This window comes from Schistocerca gregaria, chromosome 3 (assembly GCF_023897955.1).
Source record: "Schistocerca gregaria isolate iqSchGreg1 chromosome 3, iqSchGreg1.2, whole genome shotgun sequence".
NCBI lineage: Eukaryota > Metazoa > Arthropoda > Insecta > Orthoptera > Acrididae > Schistocerca > Schistocerca gregaria.
In genome coordinates, this window is record NC_064922.1 from 202,017,989 (window position 1) to 202,041,774 (window position 23,786).

General features: G+C 43.0%; 1 protein-coding gene across 5 annotated transcripts in view; it reads right to left on the reverse strand.

The window, feature by feature from the left end:
- LOC126353794 (uncharacterized) overlaps nucleotides 1-23,786 on the reverse strand; it is a 908,618-nt gene that overhangs the window by 210,874 nt on the left and 673,958 nt on the right. For all 5 annotated transcript variants that reach the window (XM_050002888.1, XM_050002887.1, XM_050002886.1 and 2 more), the window contains exon 5: nucleotides 1,226-1,367. In XM_050002888.1, coding sequence (XP_049858845.1) covers nucleotides 1,226-1,367 — 142 coding nt within the window. The remainder of the gene's footprint in view (nucleotides 1-1,225; nucleotides 1,368-23,786) is intronic.

Here is a 23,786-nt window from a genome sequence, read left to right on the forward strand (position 1 = left end):
TGGATGGGAAGTTTTGCCTCATCCCCCATACAGCCCTGACCTGGCACCATCAGACTTCCATCTGTTCGGGCCACTAAAAGAAGCTCATCGTGGGATTCATTTTGAAGATGAGGAGGCCGTCAAAACATCCGTGCGTCAATGGCTTAGGAAGCAGAGCTGTGATTTTTACCGTGCTGGGATACATGCCCTTGTTCAAAGATGGACCAAAACTGTAGAGATGGGCGGAGATTACATTGAAAAATGACAAAATGATCCTCAATGTTGTGGTTTTCAACCTATGTAATTGCATTTAAATTTCCTGACAATTAAACGTAGAAAAAAAATAGGAGGCATTACTTTTTGACTGACCCTCGTAACTATCTCGTAGCGTTCCGTTCGAAGTACTATAAGAAACCGTGCTCTCTCTCTCGACTTGGTAGCAAGCAAGCTAGCAAGCGACTAACTTTTCCATGATCGAGCATTGTAGACGCACTGAGTTTCCTTTTCGCTGCGTTTACAACTCTCTGTCACAATAAATGTTATCTCTGACCGACATATTACTTTGGACTTAAGTTTCGTCGTACTGAGTTGCAGTTATTACTGAAATGTTTGGTAGCTAATTATAAATAACCTTTTTTTCCTTATACCATGACATAGTGAGTAATTATTGAAATTGGCGTTCACCAAAACTTTAAGGTGCTATATTATTCTCATAGTTGTCGTACCTGTCAGGATAACACTGTTCCCTACTTTAAATTATCATGACATTCTTATTTGGGTTTTCGGGTTTCTTGGGGTGTTACAACACGTAGAACATTTGTAATAGCATAGCTAAAAGATCAATATTTTGTATTTTGCCATTGATCCCATGTTTGTAGTATGTCTTGATCAATAAACAGGAAGTTTTTATATCAGGTCATTCTTTTTGAAACACCTTGCACTTCCGTAGTTTTATAGTTGTTATTTTAGATTTCAGTTTGTACCCGTCCAGTACCTCCTATTTCCCGCAGCTGACGCTTAAGCTTCAGTACGTATTCTTCCTAATTGATAAGATTCCGTATTTTATGTTTGTAGTGTGGTGTCACGTGAACATATGATGTTGGCATAGGTCATAATTTGGAGATCATGTGTTCCGTTTCGGAGCCTGTTATGAGGTCTCTGGACAAACTCGGCAGGTGGTGTCGAAAGTCGCGGCTTACTGGAGACAAATGGCCAAGTGGCGCGTGGCAGGTAGGGGCAGACTCACCAGGCACGGTGTAGTTGAGCTCCGCCGCACTTGGCCCGCCGTACGGGCCGGACTCCACACGCACGTTGTACGCGCACTCGTGCAGCACGTGCGGGTCGTGCTCCACCTCTGACACCACGGGCGGCACCAGCGACCACGTCTCCTGCAACGCAAGACACGCACTCACTCGTCGCTGTTTCAGCTCAACAAAGCTGGTTCCTCAGCCAGAGTGTACGCCAAGACAAAATACTAAATGACACACTGCGAAGCAGATATTTGAATGCGGCAGAAATCGGTAGATTTGACATTCATGTACAGACTAGTAAATGATTACAATTTCAGGAAAACTAGATGATTTATTTAAGAGTAATAGCTCCACAAATTAAGAAATTTGCTAATGCGGTCCATCTCTGCCTAATATACGAGAGTCGCCCAAAAAAAAAATGCACACTATTTTCGTAAAAATACAGTTTTCATTCTGCATCTGTGGAAGTTTTACAGTGTGTAGATACATCCTTCCCACTTGTTTTCAACCTTAGTTCAACGTGTTCCCGTGAGTGGCGACGTCACAGCATGTCTTCATGATGGCTGCTACACTTGACGTTCGTCAGGAGCGTGCTGTTATTGAATTCCTGTGCTGTGAAAACGAGAGAGTGAGAAACATCCACAAGAGGTTGAAATAGGTGCACGGACATGCTGCTGTCGATCGCAGGAACGTCAGTCGGTGGGCAAGCAGGTTACGTGATAAAAGCGGGCACGGCAATATTGAGGATTGTCCTCGCAGCGGCAGGTCTCGTACTGAACACACTCCAGGCAATGTGCAGAAAGTTAACGAATTGGTGACTGCCGACAGACGCATCACAGTGTACGAATTGTCTCGCTACGTTGGGATAGGGGAAGGAAGAGTTTGCGGAATACTGAAAGTGTTGACGTTGAAAAAGGTTTGTGCCAGGTGGGTTCCCAGGCTGTTGACAGTGGCTCACAAAGAAACAAGAAAAACGGTATGCAGCGAACTTTTGGAAAAGTATGAGAATGGTGGGGATCAATTACTTGGAAGAATTGTGACGGGTGACGAAACATGGCTCCATCATTTTTCACCAGAGACGAAGAGGCAATCAATGGAGTCGCGTCATCCAAATTCAGCGAAGAAAAAAAAATTGAAAACCACACCTTCTACTAGAAAAGTTATGGCTACAGTGGTTTTCGATTCCAAAGGGCTCTTGCTTGTGGCATCATGCCAATTGTAACCACCAGAAATTCTGATGCATATGTGACGACACTGAAGAAACTTCAAGCTCGACTGGGTCGTGTTCGACATCGGCAAAAGCAGCATGGCTCAGAAGGCTCTGAGCACTATGGGATTTAACTTCTGAGGTCATCAGTCCCCCTAAAACTTAGAACTACTTAAACCTAACTAACCTAAGTACAGCACACACATCCATGCCCGACGCAGTATTCGAACCTGCGAACGTAGCGGTCGCGCGGTTCCAGACTGTAGGGCCTAGAACCGCTCGGCCAAACCGGCCGCCCAAAGGCAGGATTTTTTGCTGTTGCACGACAATGCACGGCCACATGTCAGTCAAAAAACCATGGAAGCGATCACAAAACTCGGATGGACAACACTGAAACACCCGCCTTACAGTCCTGACCTGACTCCATATGACTGTCATCTCTTTGGGAAACTGAAAAACTCTCTTCGTGGAACAAGGTTTGAAGATGATGACTCCCTTGTGCACGCTGTCAAACAGTGGCTCCAACAGGTTGGTCCAGAATTTTACCGTGCCGGTATACAGGCACCGATTCCAAGATGGCGTAAGGCAGTTGAGAGGGGTGGATGTTAGAGATATGAAAATATTGTACCTAAAGGATGTATCCACACACTGTAAAACTTTCAAACATGTAGAATAAAAGATGAATTAAAAAAAGTGTCCATTTCTTTTGCAGTGACCCTCGTACAAGCAGTTATTCGGCTTGGCACTGATTGAACGCTGGATGTCCTCCTGAAAGACATTGTGTCCAATTCTGTTCGATTGGGGAATTAGATCATCAAAATCTCGAGCTGGTTGTAGGGCCTTGCCCATAATGATCCAGACAATTCTCAATTGGGAAAGGTACGGGCGACCTTGCTAGCCAAGGTAGGGTTTGTCAAGCATGAAGACAACCAGTAGAAACACTCGCTGTGTGCTGGCGGGAATTATCTTGCTGAAATGTAAGCCCAGGATGGCTTGCCATGAATGTCAACGAAAGTGGATGTATAATATCACTAAAGTACTGCTGTGGTGTAAGAGTGCCGTGGATGACACCCAAAGGGGTTCTGGTACAGAATTAATTGGTACCCTAGGTCACCACTCGTGGTTTGCAGGGCATATGGCGGGTGACAATCAGTTTGGTATCGCACCATTGTCAGGAGAGTCGCTGGATGTCCTCCTGAAAGACATTGTGTCCAATTCTGTTCGATTGGGGAATTAGATCGTCAAAATCTCGAGTTGGTTGTAGGGACTTGCCCATAATGATCCAGACAATTCTCAATTGGGAACGGTATGGGCGACCTTGCTAGCCAAGGTAGGGTTTGTCAAGCATGAAGACAACCGGTAGAAACACTCGCTGTGTGCTGGCGGGAATTATCTTGCTGAAATGTAAGCCCAGGATGGCTTGCCATGAATGTCAACGAAAGTGGATGTATAATATCACCAAAGTACTGCTGTGGTGTAAGAGTGACGTGGATGACACCCAAAGGGGTTCTGGTACAGAATTAATTGGTACCCTAGGTCACAACTCGTGGTTGGCAGGGCATATGGCGGGTGACAATCAGTTTGGTATCGCACCATTGTCAGGAGAGTCGCTGGATGTCCACCTGAAAGACATTGTGTCCAATTCTGTTCGATTGGGGAATTAGATCGTCAAAATCTCGAGCTGGTTGTAGGGACTTGCCCATAATGATCCAGACAATTCTCAATTGGGAACGGTATGGGCGACCTTGCTAGCCAAGGTAGGGTTTGTCAAGCATGAAGACAACCAGTAGAAACACTCGCTGTGTGCTGGCGGGAATTATCTTGCTGAAATGTAAGCCCAGGATGGCTTGCCATGAATGTCAATGAAAGTGGATGTATAATATCACCAAAGTACTGCTGTGGTGTAAGAGTGCCGTGGATGACACCCAAAGAGGTTTTGGTACAGAATTAATTGGTACCCTAGGTTACCACTCGTGGTTGGCAGGGCGTATGGCGGGTGACAATCAGTTTGGTATCGCACCATTATCAGGGGAGTCTACAGACACGTCTACGCCGGTCTTTGTGGCTCCGTTCTAAGTGGGATTGACCAGTGATGACTCCAGTCAATGAGATTATGGGCCGAATGAGCCCGACACCACTGCAGGCGAATTTTTTGGTGTATAGATGTCAAGGACAGTCGGTGAAAGGTAGCCGTGAGCTCATCTAAATTTCTGTGAGCCACCTGTTAATAGATGTTATGTTTATGGGAGCACCACTTGGACGCTGGACCGATCATCATGATCAGCCCGGGGCTATTATCGGTACTCACGCTGTGTCGCCTCTCTAGGTCGACCACTTCCTTCTTGACACCGTGTTTGACCATGGTTCAACCCATTCCTGCAACCTTCGTCGAATAGTGGCGTCGATCCTATTCAAATGTCGAGCGATTCGCCGATTACTCGCACCGGCTTCTTCTTCCAGCCCAACTAAACTTCCTATCCTTGTGGAAACCTAGGAGCGATTAAAAATCAGTGAGGAGATGGAAGGGTATAGAAAGAAAACAGAAGGATGGCGTGAGATGGAGGGTTCTGGTGAGGGGCCGTTTCCATCGTTAGAGAGTGGTTTGGTTGAATTTTGAATGGGGAGGATGGATAAGGCATGTAGGTTCACGAAAGGCAGAGCAGAAATGTAATGGCAGCAGGTTACCTAGCTTCGTGATTTTGTGGACTTGATATCTGGTGTCGTCACTGGGTTTTGTGATTAATTCGTTGTATCCAAAGGTGCTCTAGTAAGAGGAGATGACTTAGGTGCAGCACAGTTGGTATAGGAGGTGACTGAGGAAAGTGTGGTCGATGCAGAAAGCGAGGCAGACTGCATGTCTTTCCAGGATTTCAATGGACTAGTAGAATTTAGAGGAGGCGGATATCCAGGCAACATTCTCATAAGGCAGGATGAAGGGGAAGGAGGGATTTATAAGTGAGGATAATGGTAAAAATACGTACACCCCAGGTGCGGCTTGTTGACGGGGTTTCCGCAGCTTCGTGCTGTGTGTTGGTTGGTAAGGATGTGTGCATTTCATGTTAATTTTATGTTGATTGTTAGTCGTAAATATTATACTGTCTTAGTCAGAGGCATGGGTTGATTGCAGAGAGACAGAAATGTGGACTACTGAAACGTCTAATGGTGCGACAAAAGCCTTTATTGTGGATTTACTTGCAGCTCCACATATCTGGTTATAATTAAAGTGTGGCTGCTCACAAAGGTCCAGTGTGGGCTATAATTAGCGTGGGGCAGCGAAACCTGGTATATATTCTAATATGTTAATGCAGAAATCGATTTATGCAGGAAAAACTTAGTTCCAGTTTTGGCCACAGATCTGGCGCTGTGAATGCAAGAAAGACGTAAAGAAATGTTTCCATACGTAATGAATTAGAAAGGGACGTGAGAAGGAAAGGTCAAACAAGTGAGAAGAGCGTAATGTTGATTTCATTATTAACCACCGGTTGTACAATTTGTTCAGCGTGAGCATCAGATACGTCGACGATATGGTGCATCCATGGAACATGTTCAACAGTTTCTCGCAGCTGACCATCTGACCATTCAGTTCAGATAGAGACCTAATGTGTCCTTGGTAAACACGTTCATTTTGTAGGACGATGCTCAAGCATGTACAGTGCAAGCTGTTACTGGTTTGTTTGACTGATGGGGCTGCTAAGTGCTACACCACCTACTGCACTCCCCTGACTTAAGCCCTCGTGAGTTCAACTCGATTTCTAATCTGAAGGAAGCAGATCTTTCACTTGGTGAGCGACATGATGTGTTGCCCCATCTCGCTTGAAAACCGTGGTTTCAACACAGTTGTGTTCTCACAATGCCGCAGTTAATTTTGTACAGGGAAGGTCCCGATAACGTGCAGACGTCATGGTACACCTGACAGGCTCTCTGGGTCTATTTTCCTCAAAGAAGAACGGACCAAGAATAAGGCGCTTGTGAATTCAGACCGCAGAGGTTGGCTCTTGGTGCACACGACGCGTTTTAACACTATCGCAGATTCGGCAGTTCTGCGTTTTCACTGCACCCTGTACTGTAAAATGTACCTCGTCACTTCATGTGATATTGCCACAAGTCCTCAACTTCGATCCGTGCCAGGCACCTAAGAGAACATTCACAGCGTTGCTGCATATCATGAGGTTTCAGTTGCTACACCATTTGCATCTTTTACGGATACCAGCGTAAGATAAACCACAAAACTTTCCGTACTCTCGGCCACGGGATGGACAATTCTCGTGACACAGCACGAGTACTTCCACTACCCTACGCAAGTGTTGTATGGTGAGTTAAAGCAACAACAACCTCGTCAATAACTTCCGCAAGCATAGAACTTCCTCTTCTACGTGCCACACCAAGCTCACTCGTGTTTTCGAATTTCGCTACCACCTTCTTTAAACCATTTAATGCAAAAGGGCCACTCCTTAGACTTATATATATATATATATATATATATATATATATATATATATATATATATATATATATATATATATATATGAAAGTAATTAGTCAATGGAATTTTCAATTTTTTGAAGAAGAGAATATTAAATTGAGATACACAGGGATGAATAAACTTGGAAATAATAATAATAAATTTTAGAATTTGGAGTTTTACTCAGATTTTTTTTCATAGTAATGTAATGTTGGATGACCATCATAGTGGATAAAATGTAAAATATTGTATAATAATCTCATGGGGATTACCATCCTTCACAAGAATTAGATACACCGAAATGAATGTTTTAAATTAATTCTACTGCACTCACAATGCTCAATATTTTCAGGAATCAAACATTTATCCTCCTATAATGACACAGATATCATCATGATAAAAATTATTTGGATTTTTAGTTAATTCTACTGCACTCAACGTACCCAGGAAAAATTATTATAGAGTAGTAAGTGGGTGCGTCGATCACACTAGGCGTCTGTTTCATGAACGAGCTGCCCCCCAGTGCACTCAAAGTAATCACTGTTTTTAGGCAGACACACAGTTACTCCACAAGGAGCCTTCAGACAATTTACCTGAAGAATTACAATGAACATGGATGACTACTGGTTATAACTATATGTAGCAGTGGTGGCTAGCAAGTGCAGATACTGCTCTCCACCTATCATGAGCAGTGTGGGTGGGTTGGCACAACTTCAGATCAATAGTACAAAGATCTATGTGTGTCTCGTTTATATGGGATGTGTTATTTCAATGTTGACTGATTATACTTACCTAAGGACCATTTCAGACAGTGTCGGCAAATTCAGAATGTTCGAAATCATGCCGCTCTTGACCATTCAGACCTTCATCCATGACGAATAGTCAAGTGTTTCGCTTGTTCCAGGGTGCCAGTCTTTTTGAGAAATACGTTTAACAGAATGCAGGAAGTGTACTGTCCTAGACTCTTTTGTCCATATGTGACATTTCTATAGACCGGAAACAGTATATCAGTGCCAACAGATGGATCTCTAGAATAGTCCCAGAAAACCGGTATCTCTGCCTATGGGAGAAGTAGGAGGGAGGAAGGCAGTTAGGTGTGGAGGTAAGACTGGTTGTAATCTGGTTAGTCTGTATCTGCACATCGAGGTGAACACACATGCAGTTGCCACCACTCTTTGCTGGTGAAATCTTTTGGGGTGGGTTTTTGTGGTAGTTGAGTTATTAACATAATTTTCCTCATTTCCCAGTGTGTGTGTTGCATTATGATACATTGTTTATGAGTGGTGTTTTTTCTCCACAACAATTCCGATGACATAATTAGAGCATTTGTGGTGGTATTTGTTGAGTGACAGCTTGCTGCTCTATCCCTTCTTACCATGTATCTGTGTATGCGTTTCTCAGCAGCTATACACATGTAGACCGATAGAATGCAGCTCTTCCTACTCTTCAGTGATAATCTGCTGTCCTATCCCTTCTTACCATGTATTTATGTGTGTGTATATGTACAATTTCCTTAGCACCTATTTCACTTATAGATTGGTAGGCGGCTACTCTTCCTACACTTCAGTGGTAGTTTTCTGTTCTATCCTGCCTTACCATGTATCTGTGTACAAGTCCTGAGCAACTATACACTTATATGTAGGAGCCAACTCTTCTGGCAATGGCGTACCCACAAATTTCGAATGGTATTGTAGACTAGAGCACACAACAAGGTGAATGTTTACACACACACACACACACACACACACACACACACACGATCAGAAAGGGGGAGCAAAACCTGTTTCAGGCGTCCTCAGTTGAGCCCCACACTCCAAGGCGAGCACCACTGGTTCATTCAATGTGTGGTAGTGGAATAGGCAATGTTGTCTCCTGCACTGTGAACTGACTTGCCATTACAAAAAAACATAAACCTCTCCAGCACAGACTGTAGTCTCTGATAGTTGCGAAATGCGTCCTCAGTCCATCCTGCTACATCATCATTATTTGCAGAAAAGTATTCCTTTGTGCTCCCATTATCATCTCCTCCCATTCACCGTTTAGGAGGCTATGGACGCAGTCCTCAGCTGTATGCTCACAGGTAATACAATTATTAAACACCGACATGTCATCAATTGAACATATTTCCCTCAATATGTCAGTATCTTTCACTCTAGCTTTTTCCCACCAGTTCAAGAGTGGTTGCGATGGTGGCAGAAAGGTCCTGTCAGTAGGGGTGACTATAGGAAGGTCTTGCATGCCCTCTGGTGGCAGTATTGTGAACTAGAGCAGTCAGTCTTCAAACTTTCAGGGGGACATGTACAATCGGAAAAAGTAGGGGTGGGTGTGGTAAAAAGTGGGGGTGGCGAGCAGCGACTTGTGTGGAGGACAAACCAGCAGCAGGCTATCACCACTAAGAACAAATTTCCCATCGAAACTCAAAATAAAGAAATAAATAAACACTGTACCTTTCATTCTTCCTCTCCGGTAGCTCAGAAATTCACAAGTGGAGGAGGTGAGAGGAAGTGGGGGAATGGAGAAGGAAATTGGGGAGGGGAGAGCTGGTGGATTTCCTAGGAGAGGGACAAGTGGTTCATAACTGAAGAAGTGTCCCTTTTCCCAGAGGATTGGGTGAGGAGGAGGGGTAGGGGCATGGGTGCAGGGGGGGGGGGGGATCACTTACCACGTTAAGGGGCCCCTGGGGCGAGGAGAACGACAGGTTCAGAACATAAATCAATCAGCTTGTATATCAGTTTTGTATCAAAAGTGGCAAAGAACCTGCTTTGCCCCATTCTTATTGATGGACCATGTGACTTCATTGATGTGGCAGCAACTAAGCAGAAAGCGATACGCGTATCGGGATTCTATAGTATGCTACTATGATTGATGTCGCTATTAACGTAAAATTCAGCTATCGATGGGAGTACAAAAGGCATACTTTTGAGCCAGGATCAATAGAGTATTAAGAGTGCCTTGCTAGAAAGTGAAACCAGTGAGGAAGTATCTAGTATAAGTCACAATTAATAATATCTATAGGGTGGCAATTATTGAACTATATGAAATAAAATTGTCATAACTTCTGAACAGTTGGCGTTAGGACATTCAATCTGCACGGTTGGCTGCGGGGTATGATGGGAATTAATATGCACAGTATGGTTCTCTTTAGCGACGAAACCCATTTTCATGTGGATAGGTTTGTCAATAAGTAAAACCGGCGCATTTGGGGGAATGAGAATCCGCGTTTCGCGATCGAGAAGTCTCTTCACTCTCAACGAGTGACTGTGTGGTGTGCAATGTCCAGCCATGGAATAATCGGAACGATATTCCTTGATGGCACAGTGAGTACCGATGTGAAGGTTTTGGGAAATTATTTCATCCCCATTATACAAAGTGACCCTGAATTCGACAAGATGTGTTTCATGCAAGGCAGAGCTCGACCCCATCGGAGGAGCAGAGTGTTTGATGTCCTGGAGGACCACGTTAGCGATTGCATTCTCACTCTGGGGTACCCAGAGGCCACTGGAATGAGCCTCGAATGACCGCCATCTTCTTCGTATATGAACACATGCGACTCCTTTTTGTGGGACTATACTGCGCTATATTATCGCCAACGATGGCAGACATATCGAACATGTCATAAACTAAATCCGAATATCTGTGGTGACTTTCACCTGTTGACTAAAGTGTGTGCACTCCATAGTTTGTAACTAATTTAGGTTTTTTTCATGTAGTTCAATAATTGTGTCTGTGTATTATGCTAACGTAGTTGAAAGACCATACAAGAAGATGAAAAGAAGCAAATTACACAGATAATTCTGTGAACTCAGCGAATACTGTCACCTGTAATTATAGCAATGGGGAGCTGCTAGGTACGCTGCAGTGACACAACGGAAGAGTATCTGGTAAAAGAGCACAGTGGCTGCTTAACATTTCTCAGCTCGGAAGTGTACAAGTTCAATTGTGAAGGCTGTGATAAGATTTAGTTGGTTGAATGGGCAGGACCTTTTTCTTGTGATGTAAAAACACGCCTTTAAAGAGAATGTTAAAATAGCATGTAGTCGTCAATGGGCACATTATGAATGGCATTAAAGCCGATTTAAAAAAATATGCACCGGGATCAAAAACGAGGTTTACTCAACTGATTAGAGGAAATTATAATCTATGCTAACTTAAAAAATAACTATTTTGTCCTACAAAATAATGGTCAGGCCCTGCAGAAAGTGTCATCACTTCTGTCTCTATGCTGTTCATTTTTGGAACACAATGTACGGACAGCTTAGAGGCAGAAGTGTTGCATCTTCTGCATGAACTGACCATTTTGCAGGATGATGCTCAAGCATGTACAGTGCAAGCTGTTACTGGTCTGTTTGACTGATGGGGCTGCTAAGTCCTACACCACCTACTGCACTCCCCTGGCTTAAGCCCTTGTGAGTTCAATTCGATTTCTAAATTGAAGGAAATACTTCACGGCATTCACTTCAGAACTGCTACAAATTTGTGAGGCAATTGACCGCGCCGCTCGAACTGTCAATACAACTGACACTGCTAAGAGTATCGTACGACTTCCACATCGCTGGCAACGGGTTATACACAATGCTGGTGACTACTTTGAAGGTCAGTAAAACTTTGAAAGACATATCTGTTTTGTACGAGCTGTAAATAAATAGTTATCACTATTAAAGTTCCATCGCTCATATTTTACGTCCTCTTATCCCATAAAAATGATCTGATATACACTGTGTGCTAGAAATGTTATGAGTTATGACAACTTCGAGTGGTTGTAGAGGGAGCCTTGAGAAATAAATGAAGGATAAGAAACAGTGTCTGTAAAAGTTATCCAACAACGCGACATATGCTGACGGACCATAGGAGGAATGTCACGGAGTTTTATATGAGAAAAACATGAAATATTTCCTCAGTTGCAAATTTGGACAACGATCAGCTGTACAATACGATGATGTCAGTGACAATTTGTGACAGACCGGGAGTCAAACCTGAATTTCCCAATTACCGTGAGGAATCGCCCTACCATTAGGCAATCTGAGCATGACTCATGAAATAGTATTTCCGAACAACACAGCATTGAGGAATGCTGTATTGTATCTCCTAATGTTCTTTGTTAATTAGTGTTTCCGCAACTGATTGCCACAATCGCCAGTGGAGAAAATAAAACTAGCTGCTTTGTAGAAAGGCCTTGTTTCCTATGAATATGGTGCTTCGTTGATTTGTTGGATGGTAGTTTCGGACACGGGTTTCCATTTGCAGCTTACTTTTCTCCTGTGTATCGAAAACCGTTGCAGGTTTTAGAGGATTCCAGGAGAAGAACAAACTGCAGATGAAATTCGATGTAAGAAACTGTTATCTACCGAGACAACAGAGCATGGCATTCAAAGGAGACAAGGCCTATCTATGTGTCAGGTAGCTCCATCCTCTCCACTGGTGCCCATGGCAATCAGTCGCGATCACTGAATAGCAAACAACATTGCGAAGAGTACCGTCAACGAATAAAGTCATGTTTGCTGCTCAAGGAGTAGACCAGTGGCAGGCGGCGGCACCTGTATCTTCTGTGCTGGATAGCATCGTTGGTCACGCGTTCCAATCCTCGATTGGTCCCTCAAGCCACCCTCCACAACACTTCGAAGTTTATACAACTTGGATTTTACACTTATCACATTCAAGACGCGTTTTTCAAATTATAAACATGCAAATAATGTCATATTTTAGGATTGTGCAATAACACACACACACACACACACACACACACACACACACTTTACGTCTAGGGGTGTCAATCACCTTTTGTTAGAGTCAAAAAATTTAATCGCTTCAGTATTAAAACATTTTTACAGTCATGTCAAAAACAGACATCATACCGATTTTGGTGTCTTTAACAAAACCATCTCCTTTTGCTCCAGCTGTAGTTACTTCTCCTCCATTGGGAGCATGTTGAATATTATTACTTTTTAAACTATTAAGCCAAGCTATAGATTCTTTACTATAATTTTCTTTTTCTTCTTTGTGCAATATGGCAATTTTTCCTTTAGGCATATACACTCCTGGAAACTGAAAAAAGAACACCGTGAATTCATTGTCCCAGGAAGGGGAAACTTTATTGACACATTCCTGGGGTCAGATACATCACATGATCACACTGACAGAACCACAGGCACATAGACACAGGCAACAGAGCATGCACAATGTCGGCACTAGTACAGTGTATATCCACCTTTCGCAGCAATGCAGGCTGCTATTCTCCCATGGAGACGATCGTAGAGATGCTGGATGTAGTCCTGTGGAACGGCTTGCCATGCCATTCCCACCTGGCGCCTCAGTTGGACCAGCGTTCGTGCTGGACGTGCAGACCGCGTGAGACGACGCTTCATCCAGTCCCAAACATGCTCAATGGGGGACAGATCCGGAGATCTTTCTGGCCAAGGTAATTGACATACACCTTCAAGAGCACGTTGGGTGGCACGGGATACATGCGGACTTGCATTGTCGTGTTGGAACAGCAATTTCCCTTGCCGGTCTAGGAATGGTAGAACGATGGGTTCGATGACGGTTTGGATGTACCGTGCACTATTCAGTGTCCCCTCGACGATCACCAGAGGTGTACGGCCAGTGTAGGAGATCGCTCCCCACACCATGATGCCGGGTATTGGCCCTGTGTGCCTCGGTCGTATGCAGTCCTGATTGTGGCGCTCACCTGCACGGCGCCAAACACGCATACGACCATCATTGGCACCAAGGCAGAAGCGACTCTCATCGCTGAAGACGACACGTCTCCATTCGTCCCTCTATTCACGCCTGTCGCAACACCACTGGAGGCGGGCTGCACGATGTTGGGGCGTGAGCGGAAGACGGCCTAACGGTGTGCAGGACCGTAGCCCAGCTTCATGGAGACGGTTGCGATTGGTCCTCGCCGATACCCCAGGAGCAACAGTGTCCCTAATTTGCTGGGAAGTGGCGGTGCGGTCCCCTACGGCACTGCGTAGGATCCTACGGTCTTGGTGTGCATCCGTGCGTCGCTGCGGTCCGGTCCCAGGTCGACGGGCACGTGCACCTTCCGCCGACCACTGGCGACAACATCGATGTACTGTGGAGACCTCATGCCCCACGTGTTGAGCAATTCGGCGGTACGACCACCCGGCCTCCCGCATGCCCACTATACGCCCTCGCTCAAAGTCCGTCAACTGCACATACGGTTCACGTCCACGCTGTCGCGGCATGCTGCCAGTGTTAAAGACTGCGATGGAGCTCCGTATGCCACGGCAAACTGGCTGACACTGACGGCGGCGGTGCACAAATGCTGCGCAGCTAGCGCCCAATCGACGGCCAACACCGCGGTTCCTGGTGTGTCCGCTGTGCCGTGCGTGTGATCATTGCTTGTACAGCCCTCTCGCAGTGTCCGGAGCAAGTATGGTGGGTCTGACACACCGGTGTCAATGTGTTCTTTTTTCCATTTCCAGGAGTGTAGTTTGTAATCACATTTAGCATTTCCAGGAGTGTATTTGGATCTTATATAGCCACACAGACTCCAGCAATTGTTAAGTAACAGAATGGATCAGTATTAGCTACCTCTTTCAATTGTTTTCTTCATCCTAAACAATATCTTTCCAGCACATCTACACCAGAATTACAATATTCATTACTTTTCCTCTTCATATTGAAATATAATATTTCCAATCCAGAAGAAAGCCGGTGTTGACAGATGTGAAAATTACCGAACTATCAGTTTAATAAGTGACAGCTGCAAAATACTAACGCGAATCCTTAGAGACGAATGGAAAAACTAGTAGAAGCCGACCTCGGGGAAGATCAGTTTGGATTCCGAAGAAATGTTGGAACACGTGAAGCAATACTTACCCTACAACTTATCTTAGAAGAAAGATTAAGGAAAGGCAAACTTACGTTTCTAGCATTTGTATACTTAGAGAAAGCTTTTGACAATGTTGACTGGAATACTCTCTTTCAAATTCTGAAGGTGGCAGGTGTAAAATACATGGAGCGAAAGGCTATTTACAATTTGTACAGAAACCAGATGGCAGTCATTAGATTCGAGGGGCATGAAAGGAAAGCATTGGTTGGGAAAGGAGTGAGACAGGGTTGTAGCCTCTTCCCGATGTTATTCAATGTCTATATTGAGCAAGCAGTAAAGGAAACAAAAGAAAAATTTGGAGTCGGTATTAAAATCCAAAGAGAAGAAATAAAAACTTTGAGGTTCGCCGATGACATTGTAATTCTGTCAGAGACAGCAAAGGACTTGGAAGAGCAGTTGAACGGAATGGACAGTGTCTTGAATGGAGGATATAAGATGAACATCAACCAAATCAAAACGAGCATAATGGAATGTAGTCGAATTAAGTCGAGTGATGTTGAGGGAATTAGATTAGGAAATGAGACACTTAGAGTAGTAAAGGAGTTTTGCTATTTGAGGAGCAAAATAACTGTTGATGGTCGAAGTAGAGAGGATATAAAATGTAGACTGGCAATGGCAAGGAAAGCGTTTCTGAAGAAGAGAAATTTGTTAACATCGAGTATAGATTTAAGTGTCAGGAAGTCATTTCTGAAAGTATTTGTGTGGAGTGTAGCCATGTATGGAAGTGAAACATGGACGATAAATAGTTCGGACAAGAAGAGAATAGATGCTTTCGAAATGTGGTGCTACAGAAGAATGCTGAAGATTAGATGGGTAGATCACATAACTAATGAGGAAGTATTGAGTAGGATTGGGGAGAAGAGAAGTTTGTGGCACAGCTTGACGAGAAGAAGGGACAGGTTGGTAGGACATGTTCTGAGGCATCAAGGGATCACCAGTTTAGTATTGGAGGGCAGCGTGGAAGGTAAAAATCGTAGATGGAGACCAAGAGATGAATACACTAAGCAGATTCAGAAGGATGTAGGTTGCAGCAGGTACTGGGAGATGAAGAAGCTTGCACAGGATAGAGTAGCATGGAGAGCTGCATCAAACCAGTCTCAGGACTGAAGACCACAACAACAACAACATTGAAATATAATTTTTTTTAACTTTTGGGGTATATCATTTAAGAATCAGTTCTCTATCTTTAGGTTTCATAGAGTCAACACAGTAAAACTCTAAATCTGCAATTGGTGGTATGTAATTTCAATTTTCTTATGTATTGAATAAATGTGCAAAGTAACTGAATGTTGTCATTGACGTTTACATGCCACTTACATGTCATCTCTTCAAGTAAATATTGCACTCTGAGGAATATAATTTATTTGTGCTCAAAATAGACTGACAAAAATTACTTAATCTGAACCAACTTTATCACTCAAATAACAATTATATATACAAATTGTATTCTTATTTACTCTGTCAAACCTAGATGCAGATACATTAACTGAAGGATGTGGCCATTATTTGATATAGTCTGAAATATGTTATGCTTGGGGAGAGCGAGTTGTGTGACAAAACACTCTTTATCCTCGCTTTTGTACGACTCATTGCCATTCCTGGGCGGTTTTTAGACCTGTCCTAAAGAAAGAGTGGCGTCTTTTAGTCCAGATCAAAGGAGTGCTCTGTTAACTTGGAGATGGACTTAGTGCCATTCTGATGTACAGAGGGTCAGAGGCCAGAAGCTTGGTGAAGGCGAAGGGCATCAGCAAGTGGAAGGTTTTCGTTAAGTAATATTTTCAGTTTTTGAGAGTGAATTATTTTAAAAAAATTAATTCTAGCGCGCTAAAAACGCCCAATATTTTCAACTAAAATTTTATTCTATTTTGATTAGGGATGAAAAAACTTTCAAATTAATTCTTCTGCTGCTCCTTGATGATTTTTTTAAAATTAACTTACGACATTCCAGGCGGGAAAGGTTTCCCATCTGGAATATCAGAAATTAAAATATTCGTCGAAGAAAGTTCGTTCTCGAAACTCCCCCCCCCCTCCCCCTTTGTGCATTCAATGGACACACTTACTACTCTAAAGTGTTGCCAGTCTCAGCAGCTCAAGTGGTGTAAAGTCAGCTCATTCTCCAGATGTGATTCTTATGCTTGCTACAACAAATTTTGTAACGACAGACCTCACCTCATCTGGTTTTCTTACACTTTCGAAACGAATACTGTGACGATAACAGTGCTAATAGCGGGTATAGCTCTAAAATCTATGAAATATGTAGCTACGTAAGAGTAAACTCACACATATAGTATGAACTTATGCTTGCTACAATGAACATTGAACCAAGAACACTTAACTTTGCGTTGAATATAGCACAAAATACACACTTAAGACCCTTCAAAAGCCCTTAAACATACATTAAGCTACCAAATTCCTCTCAAAACAGTGTCAGTAGAAGACTTCACCAACAACGTAGTTCTAGATGGATCAAACAACATGATAATCAATATTGAGCGAACATTCCGTGAAGGATAGATGTGTTTTTCTTGTAATTGGTACCAGTATTTCCTAGGAGGAGAGAAACGTAATCCTCTTACAAGCGAGAAACTATTTAGAAAAAAAGAGACTACTTTACACTATAATTAATGCTGCCCTTGGTTATACAGGAATACGAAACACAGTACTAACTTCACAGAACTATTAAAAACAAAACCTTCCACTTTAATAATGCATGTGCCTTCACCTCGATGTGTGGCTAGACTAAGCAGCTTAGAACCGGTCTTACCTTCTCTCCTGCCACCACTTCTACCTCCTCCCCCCTCCCCCCCCCCCCCCCAAACCAATCGTGTAGACAGGGATACTGGTTTTCCAGGCCTGTTCTGTTCTCTCGCTGATGGTACGCAAAGAACACGACCCAATCCAAGTGCACTGCTTTGGTCGGTTTTGGGTTGGGCATGATATACTGTTTCCCGTCTGCAGCTGGATCCTCCCATAGGTAGTGGTTTCGCTTTCTCAGGCCTGTCCCATCCTCTCGCTGAAGGTACACAAAGAGATCCATGTGCTGGCGATACCCTACAGAGATCAGTGTTGGGGTGACAATGATATACCGTTTCAGGTTTGCAGAACTCAAACGTATTTCTAGGAAATGCTGACCACTGGAACAATAGCGAAATTCTTGTCTCTTCGTCATGGAATGGCCAACAGAACGTTATGGCCCTTGCCTACGTCTCACAGTGGGAAGCGGCAGCACGGTCGACGTTGTCACCAGGCGCGAGCAGTGATCGGTGGTAGTAGAGCCTGCTGCAGGTGGCCGCTATTCAGTACACTGGCGCTAACCAACCCAATGCCATTGTCTGCTTCCAGCAGCCTCTCACAGCCTGAGCACTCAAATTTAGTGTCTGTGAAGTCATGTAAATAAACTGCCATGCATGTGGGTATTACATCCATTTCAATGAATAAGTATCAATACAGAACAGTGGCTTTCGCGCTATCTATTCACATATCAGAAAGTAAAGAATCACTTTTGCATCTGACAGCAACCTACAATTAACATTTCTCCCTCCTTGTTATTTCGTAACATACAACTGAGTGAAACCATGAATTGCTCTTTAATACCGTTCTCCTCATGGATGAGCAAACTGCTGAGGTCGGAGCTTTATAATATCATTTTTTGTCGAATGTTTTCTCTGTTTTACCTGTTGTTTTGGTCTTCAGTCCTGAGACTGTTTTGATGCAGCTCTCCGTGCTACTCTATCCTGTGCAAGCTTCTACATGTCCCAGTACCTAATGCAGCCTACATCCTTCGGAATCTGCTTAGTGTATTCATCTCTTGGTCCCCCTCTAGAATTTTTACCCTCCACGCTGCCCTCCAGTACTAAATTGGTGATCCTTTGATGCCTCAGGACATGTCCTACCAACCGATCCCTTCTCCCAGTCAAGTTGTGCCACGAACTCCTCCTCTCCCCGATTCTATTGAATACCTCCTCATTAGTTATCTATAGACAGGTAGCTATCTAATCTTCAGCATTATTCTGTAGTACCGCATTTCGAAAGCTTCTATTCTCTTCTTCGAACTATTTATCGTCCATGTTTCACTTCCATACAAGGCTACACTCCATACAAATAATTCCAGAAATGACTTCCTGACACTATACTTGATGTTGACAAATTTTTCTTCTTCAGAAACGCTTTCCTTGCCATTGCCAGTCTATATTTTATATCCTCTCTACTTCGACCATCATCTGTTATTTTACTCCCCAAATAGCAAAACTCCTTCACTACTTTAAGAGTCTCATTTCCTAATCTAATTCCCTCAGCATCACCCGACTTAATTCGACTATATTCCGTTACCCTCGTGTTGCTTTTGTTGATGTTCATCTTATATCCTCCTTTCAAGACACTGTCCATTCCCTTCAACTGCTCTTCCAAGTCCTTTGCTGTCTCTGACAGAATTACAATGTCATCGGCAAACCTCAAAGTTTTTATATCTTCTCCATGGATTTTAATACCTACTCCCAACTTTTCTTTTGCTTCCTTTACTGCTTGCTCAATATACAGATTGAATAACATCGGCGATAGGCTACAACACTGTCTGACTCCCTTCCCAACCACTGCTTCCCTTTCATGCCCCTCGACTCTTATAACTGCCATCCGGTTTCAGTACAAATAATAAATAGCCTTTGCTCCCTGCATTTTATCCCTGACACCTTTAGAATTTGAAAGTGAGTATTCTAGTAAACATTGTCAAAAGCATTCTCTAAGTCTACAAATGCTAGAAAAGAAGGTTTGCCTTTCCTTAATCTTTCTTCTAAGATAAGTCGTAGGGCCAGTATTGCCTCACATGTTCCAACATTTCTACGGAATCCAAACTGATCTTCCCCGAGGTCGACTTCTACCAGTTTTTCCATACGTCTGTAAAGAATTCGCGTTAGTATTTTGCAGCTGTGACTTATTAAACTGATAGTTCGGTAATTTTCACATCTGTCAACACCCGCTTTCTTTGGGATTGGAATTATTATATTCTTCTTGAAGTCTGAGGGAATTTCGCCTGTCTCATACATCTTGCTCACCAGATGGTAGACTTTGGCAGGACTGGCTCTCCCAAGGATGTCAGTAGTTCTAATGAAATGTTGTCTACTCCGGGTGCTTTGTTTTGACTTAGGCCTTTCAGTGTTCTCTTCACGCAGTACCATATCTCCCACTTCATCTTCATCTACCTCGTCTTCCATTTCCATAATACTGTCTTCAAGAACATCGCCCCTGTATGGACCCTCGATATACTCCTTCCACCTTTTTGCTTTCCCTTCTTTGCTTAGAAGTGCGTTTCCATCTGATCTCTTGATATTCATGCAAGTGGTCCTCTCTTCTCCAAAGGTCTCTGTAATTTTCCTGTAGGCAGTATCTATCTTACCCCTCATGAGATAATTCTCTACATCCTTACATTTGTTCTCTAGCCATCCCTGCTTAGCCATTTTGCACTTCCTGTCGATCTCATTTTTGAGACGTTTGTATTCCTTTTTGCTTGCTTCACTTACTGGATTTTTGTTTTTTCTCCTTTCATCAATTAAATTCAATATATCTTCTTTTACCCAGGGATTTCTACTAACCCTCGTCTTTTTACCTACTTGATCCTCTGCTGCCTTCACTATTTCATTCCTGAAAGCTACCCATTCTTCTTCTAGTGTATTTCTTTCCCCATTCCTGTCAATTGTTCGCTTATGCTCTCCCTGAAACTCTGTACAACCTCTGTTTCTTTCAGTTTATCTAGGTCCCATCTCCTTTAATTCCCACCTTTTTGCAGTTTCTTCATTTTTAATCTACAGTTCATATTCAATAGGTTATGGTCGGAGTCCACATATGCCCCTGGAAATGTCTTACAACTTAAAATCTGGTTCCTAAATCTCTGTCTTACCATTATATACTCTATCTGAAACCTTCTTTCATGCTTCTTGAACCAAGTGTTGGCTTTGAGTAAGTTGCGCTCTGTGGAAAATTCTACCAGGCGGCTTCCTGTTACATTTCTTAGCCCGAATCTATATACACCTACTACGTTTCTTTCTCTTCCTTTTCCTACTGTCGAATTCCAGTCCCCCATGACTATTAAATTTTCGTCTCTTTTCACTACCTGAATAATTTCTTTTATCTCATCATACATTTTATCAATTTCTTTATCATCTGCAGAGCTAGTTGGCATATAAACTTATACTACTGTAGTAGGCGTGGGCTGCGTGTCTATCTTGGCCACAGTAATGCGTTCAAATTGCTGTTTGTAGTAGCTTACCCGTACTCCAATTTTTTTATTCATTACTAAACCTACTCCTGCATTACCCCTATTTGATTTTGTGTTTATAAACCTGTATTCACCTGACCAAAAGTCTTGTTCCTCCTGCCACCGAACTTCACTAATTCCCACTATATCTAACTTTGACCTATCCATTTCCCTTTTTAAATTTTTAACCTAATTGCCCGATTAAGGAATCTGTCATTCCACGCTCCGATTCGTAGAACGCCAGTTTTCTTTCTCCTGATAACGACGTCCTCTTGAGTAGTCCCCGTCCGGAGATCCGAATGGGGGACTATTTTACCTCCGGAATATTTTATCCAAGAGGACGACATCGTCATTTAATCATACAGTAAAGCTGCATGCCCTCGGGAAAAAGTTTACCTGTCCTCCATTAATTTAGCAATTTTACCAGGTTTTTCCGTAATTTCAATTCTTTTGATCCAGCTACTTGAGATCAAAACCACTGCCGTCAACAAAACAACTCACGTCAACAAAGCATCCCATCGCATCGATCTCGTGATGCTGTCAGCCAATGAAGTTGCAGCATTGTTCTCAATTTCTCTATCGTTGCTAACCAATCCCCCTCCATTACTTTGCGAGTGCTATATGCATGTTTTACAGTGAACACATAGTGTGTTGTGGGGAGATCACTCTGTTGTAGAAATAATTCAAAAGCCAAGATTGCTTAAATACGGTTTACTGGATAACCGGTTTCAGCATACTAATGGTGCCATCATCGGATCTGAATGTAGCTTAACATTTATAAACAATTTAGTCTGCCTCATGTATCGTTATATCCAAATGGTTTATAAATGTTAAGCTACCTTCAGATCCCATGATGGCACCTTTAGTGTGTTGAAACCGGTTATCCAGAAAAAAATATTTAAGCGCTCCTTGGCTTTTGAATTATTTCTATGTACATGTGGACTGCCTACATTACATGACACAAATATTGTTTTGTAATATGGGAAATAGCCAGCAGCAGAGAGGAGGTGCAAAAACTACATTCCTTAGCCAAAATACTTTATAAATTCGGCAATATTTTATTACGATTCCTCATCTCTCCCTTAGTCTCATTCTCGCAGTCGTAGAATAAAGTCTGAGTCTGGAAGATCTCACCAATACCTCTGATGATTACCACCCCAACAAACGAGTAATATCCGTAGCAGTCTTCTATTTCCAAACGAACTGCCCCTTCATTGAACCTATTGGCTAAGAATCCTGAGCTACACTCTAGGTGGTTGCATCCTGTAACTCCTCCTCTATGGTTAACCAAACCTACCTACAACATTTTCTCCAATTCATTTTATAACTGACCAGATGCAGGAGGGCACTATGCCCGCTACATTCGACATTCTGTGAAGGAGCACAACCAGTTGAGTCCACGTAATCAATACACTTTGACATTTTGCTTTCAGAAAGAGCGTAACACGTTTTCCAAAATTACACAAAAGATTGACGCTAGGAATATGGACCAGTAGTCTTATTCCAACACCGTAACTGCAGTTCTGCGAAGATTTTAGGTATGTGCCTGAGATATTGAAGACTTTTCTGGTGACATAACAGATGGTTAAGAAAGAGAAGAAATGTATGGTTTATGCGCTGTGAAGCTCTAGATGGAAGGAGTTTGGAACATTTTATGTAAATTACTTGTGCTATCAATTCTTGAGTATTGTTTTAGTGTTTGGAGTCCATACCAAGTAAGTATTAGAAAGAGAGAAATGATTGTGGAAGAAAAACACACACTCCTAGGGCTACACGGCTCTGCACTTAAGCGTACTATAATGTTTAATCAGTTCTCAGCTAAATGCTTACTGTTAATACACTTATACTCCTCTCTGTCCAACATCTCGTAAATAGAACACATTTCTCATGAAAACTAATTATAGTACCTTCCACTCCAGCCTTTTTCCCGCCTATTCACAAGCGGGGGCTGGAGTGGGGGTGGCTGTAGGGCAGTTTCGAGCACCCTCTGGTGGCGGTATGTGGACTAGACAAGTCAGTCTTCAAACATCGAGGTGAACATACAAACATAGAAAATTGGGTTGGGGGCAGAGGAGTGTGTATGGAGGACAACCCAGCAGCAGGCTAACACCACCAAGAACACATTTCCTACCAAAACTCAAAATATTTAAGTTAATAAAGACTGTGTCTTATGTCCTTCCTCTCCATCAACCCAGCACAGACTGAGTTCAAAAATGTTCCAATGTGTGTGAAATCTTATGGGACTTAACCGCTAAGGTTACCAGTCCCTAAGCTTACACACGACTTAACCTAAATTATCCTCAGGACAAACACACACACTGTCATGCCCGATGGAGGACTCGAACCTCCGCCAGAACCAGCAGCACAGTCCAAGACTGCAGCGCTTAAGACCGCTCGGCTAATCCAGCGTGGCCACGGACTGAGTCTTGTTCCCACCAATCCACAAGTGGCGGAGGGGAAACTGGGAGAGGGAAGGGAAGGGCTGGGGGATTTCTCAGGAGTGGCTCAGAACTTTTCCCAGAAGGGGGTGAGAGGACGAGGAGGAGGAGGAGGAAGTGGAAGATGAGGCTTGGGGTCAACCACTTAGCAAAACAATAGGTTAAGGGAGTTTTGGTGCGAGGATGGGTGGGGATTACATGAAAAACTACTTAGCAGAACAAGTTAAGTTCACAAATCAATTAAATTTTATTAATCTACATACAAATTTGGTATCAAAACTTGAATACAACCCATTTCTCCCCCTACTATTAATGTGAACAGTTTTTAAAAGCCTGATAACCACC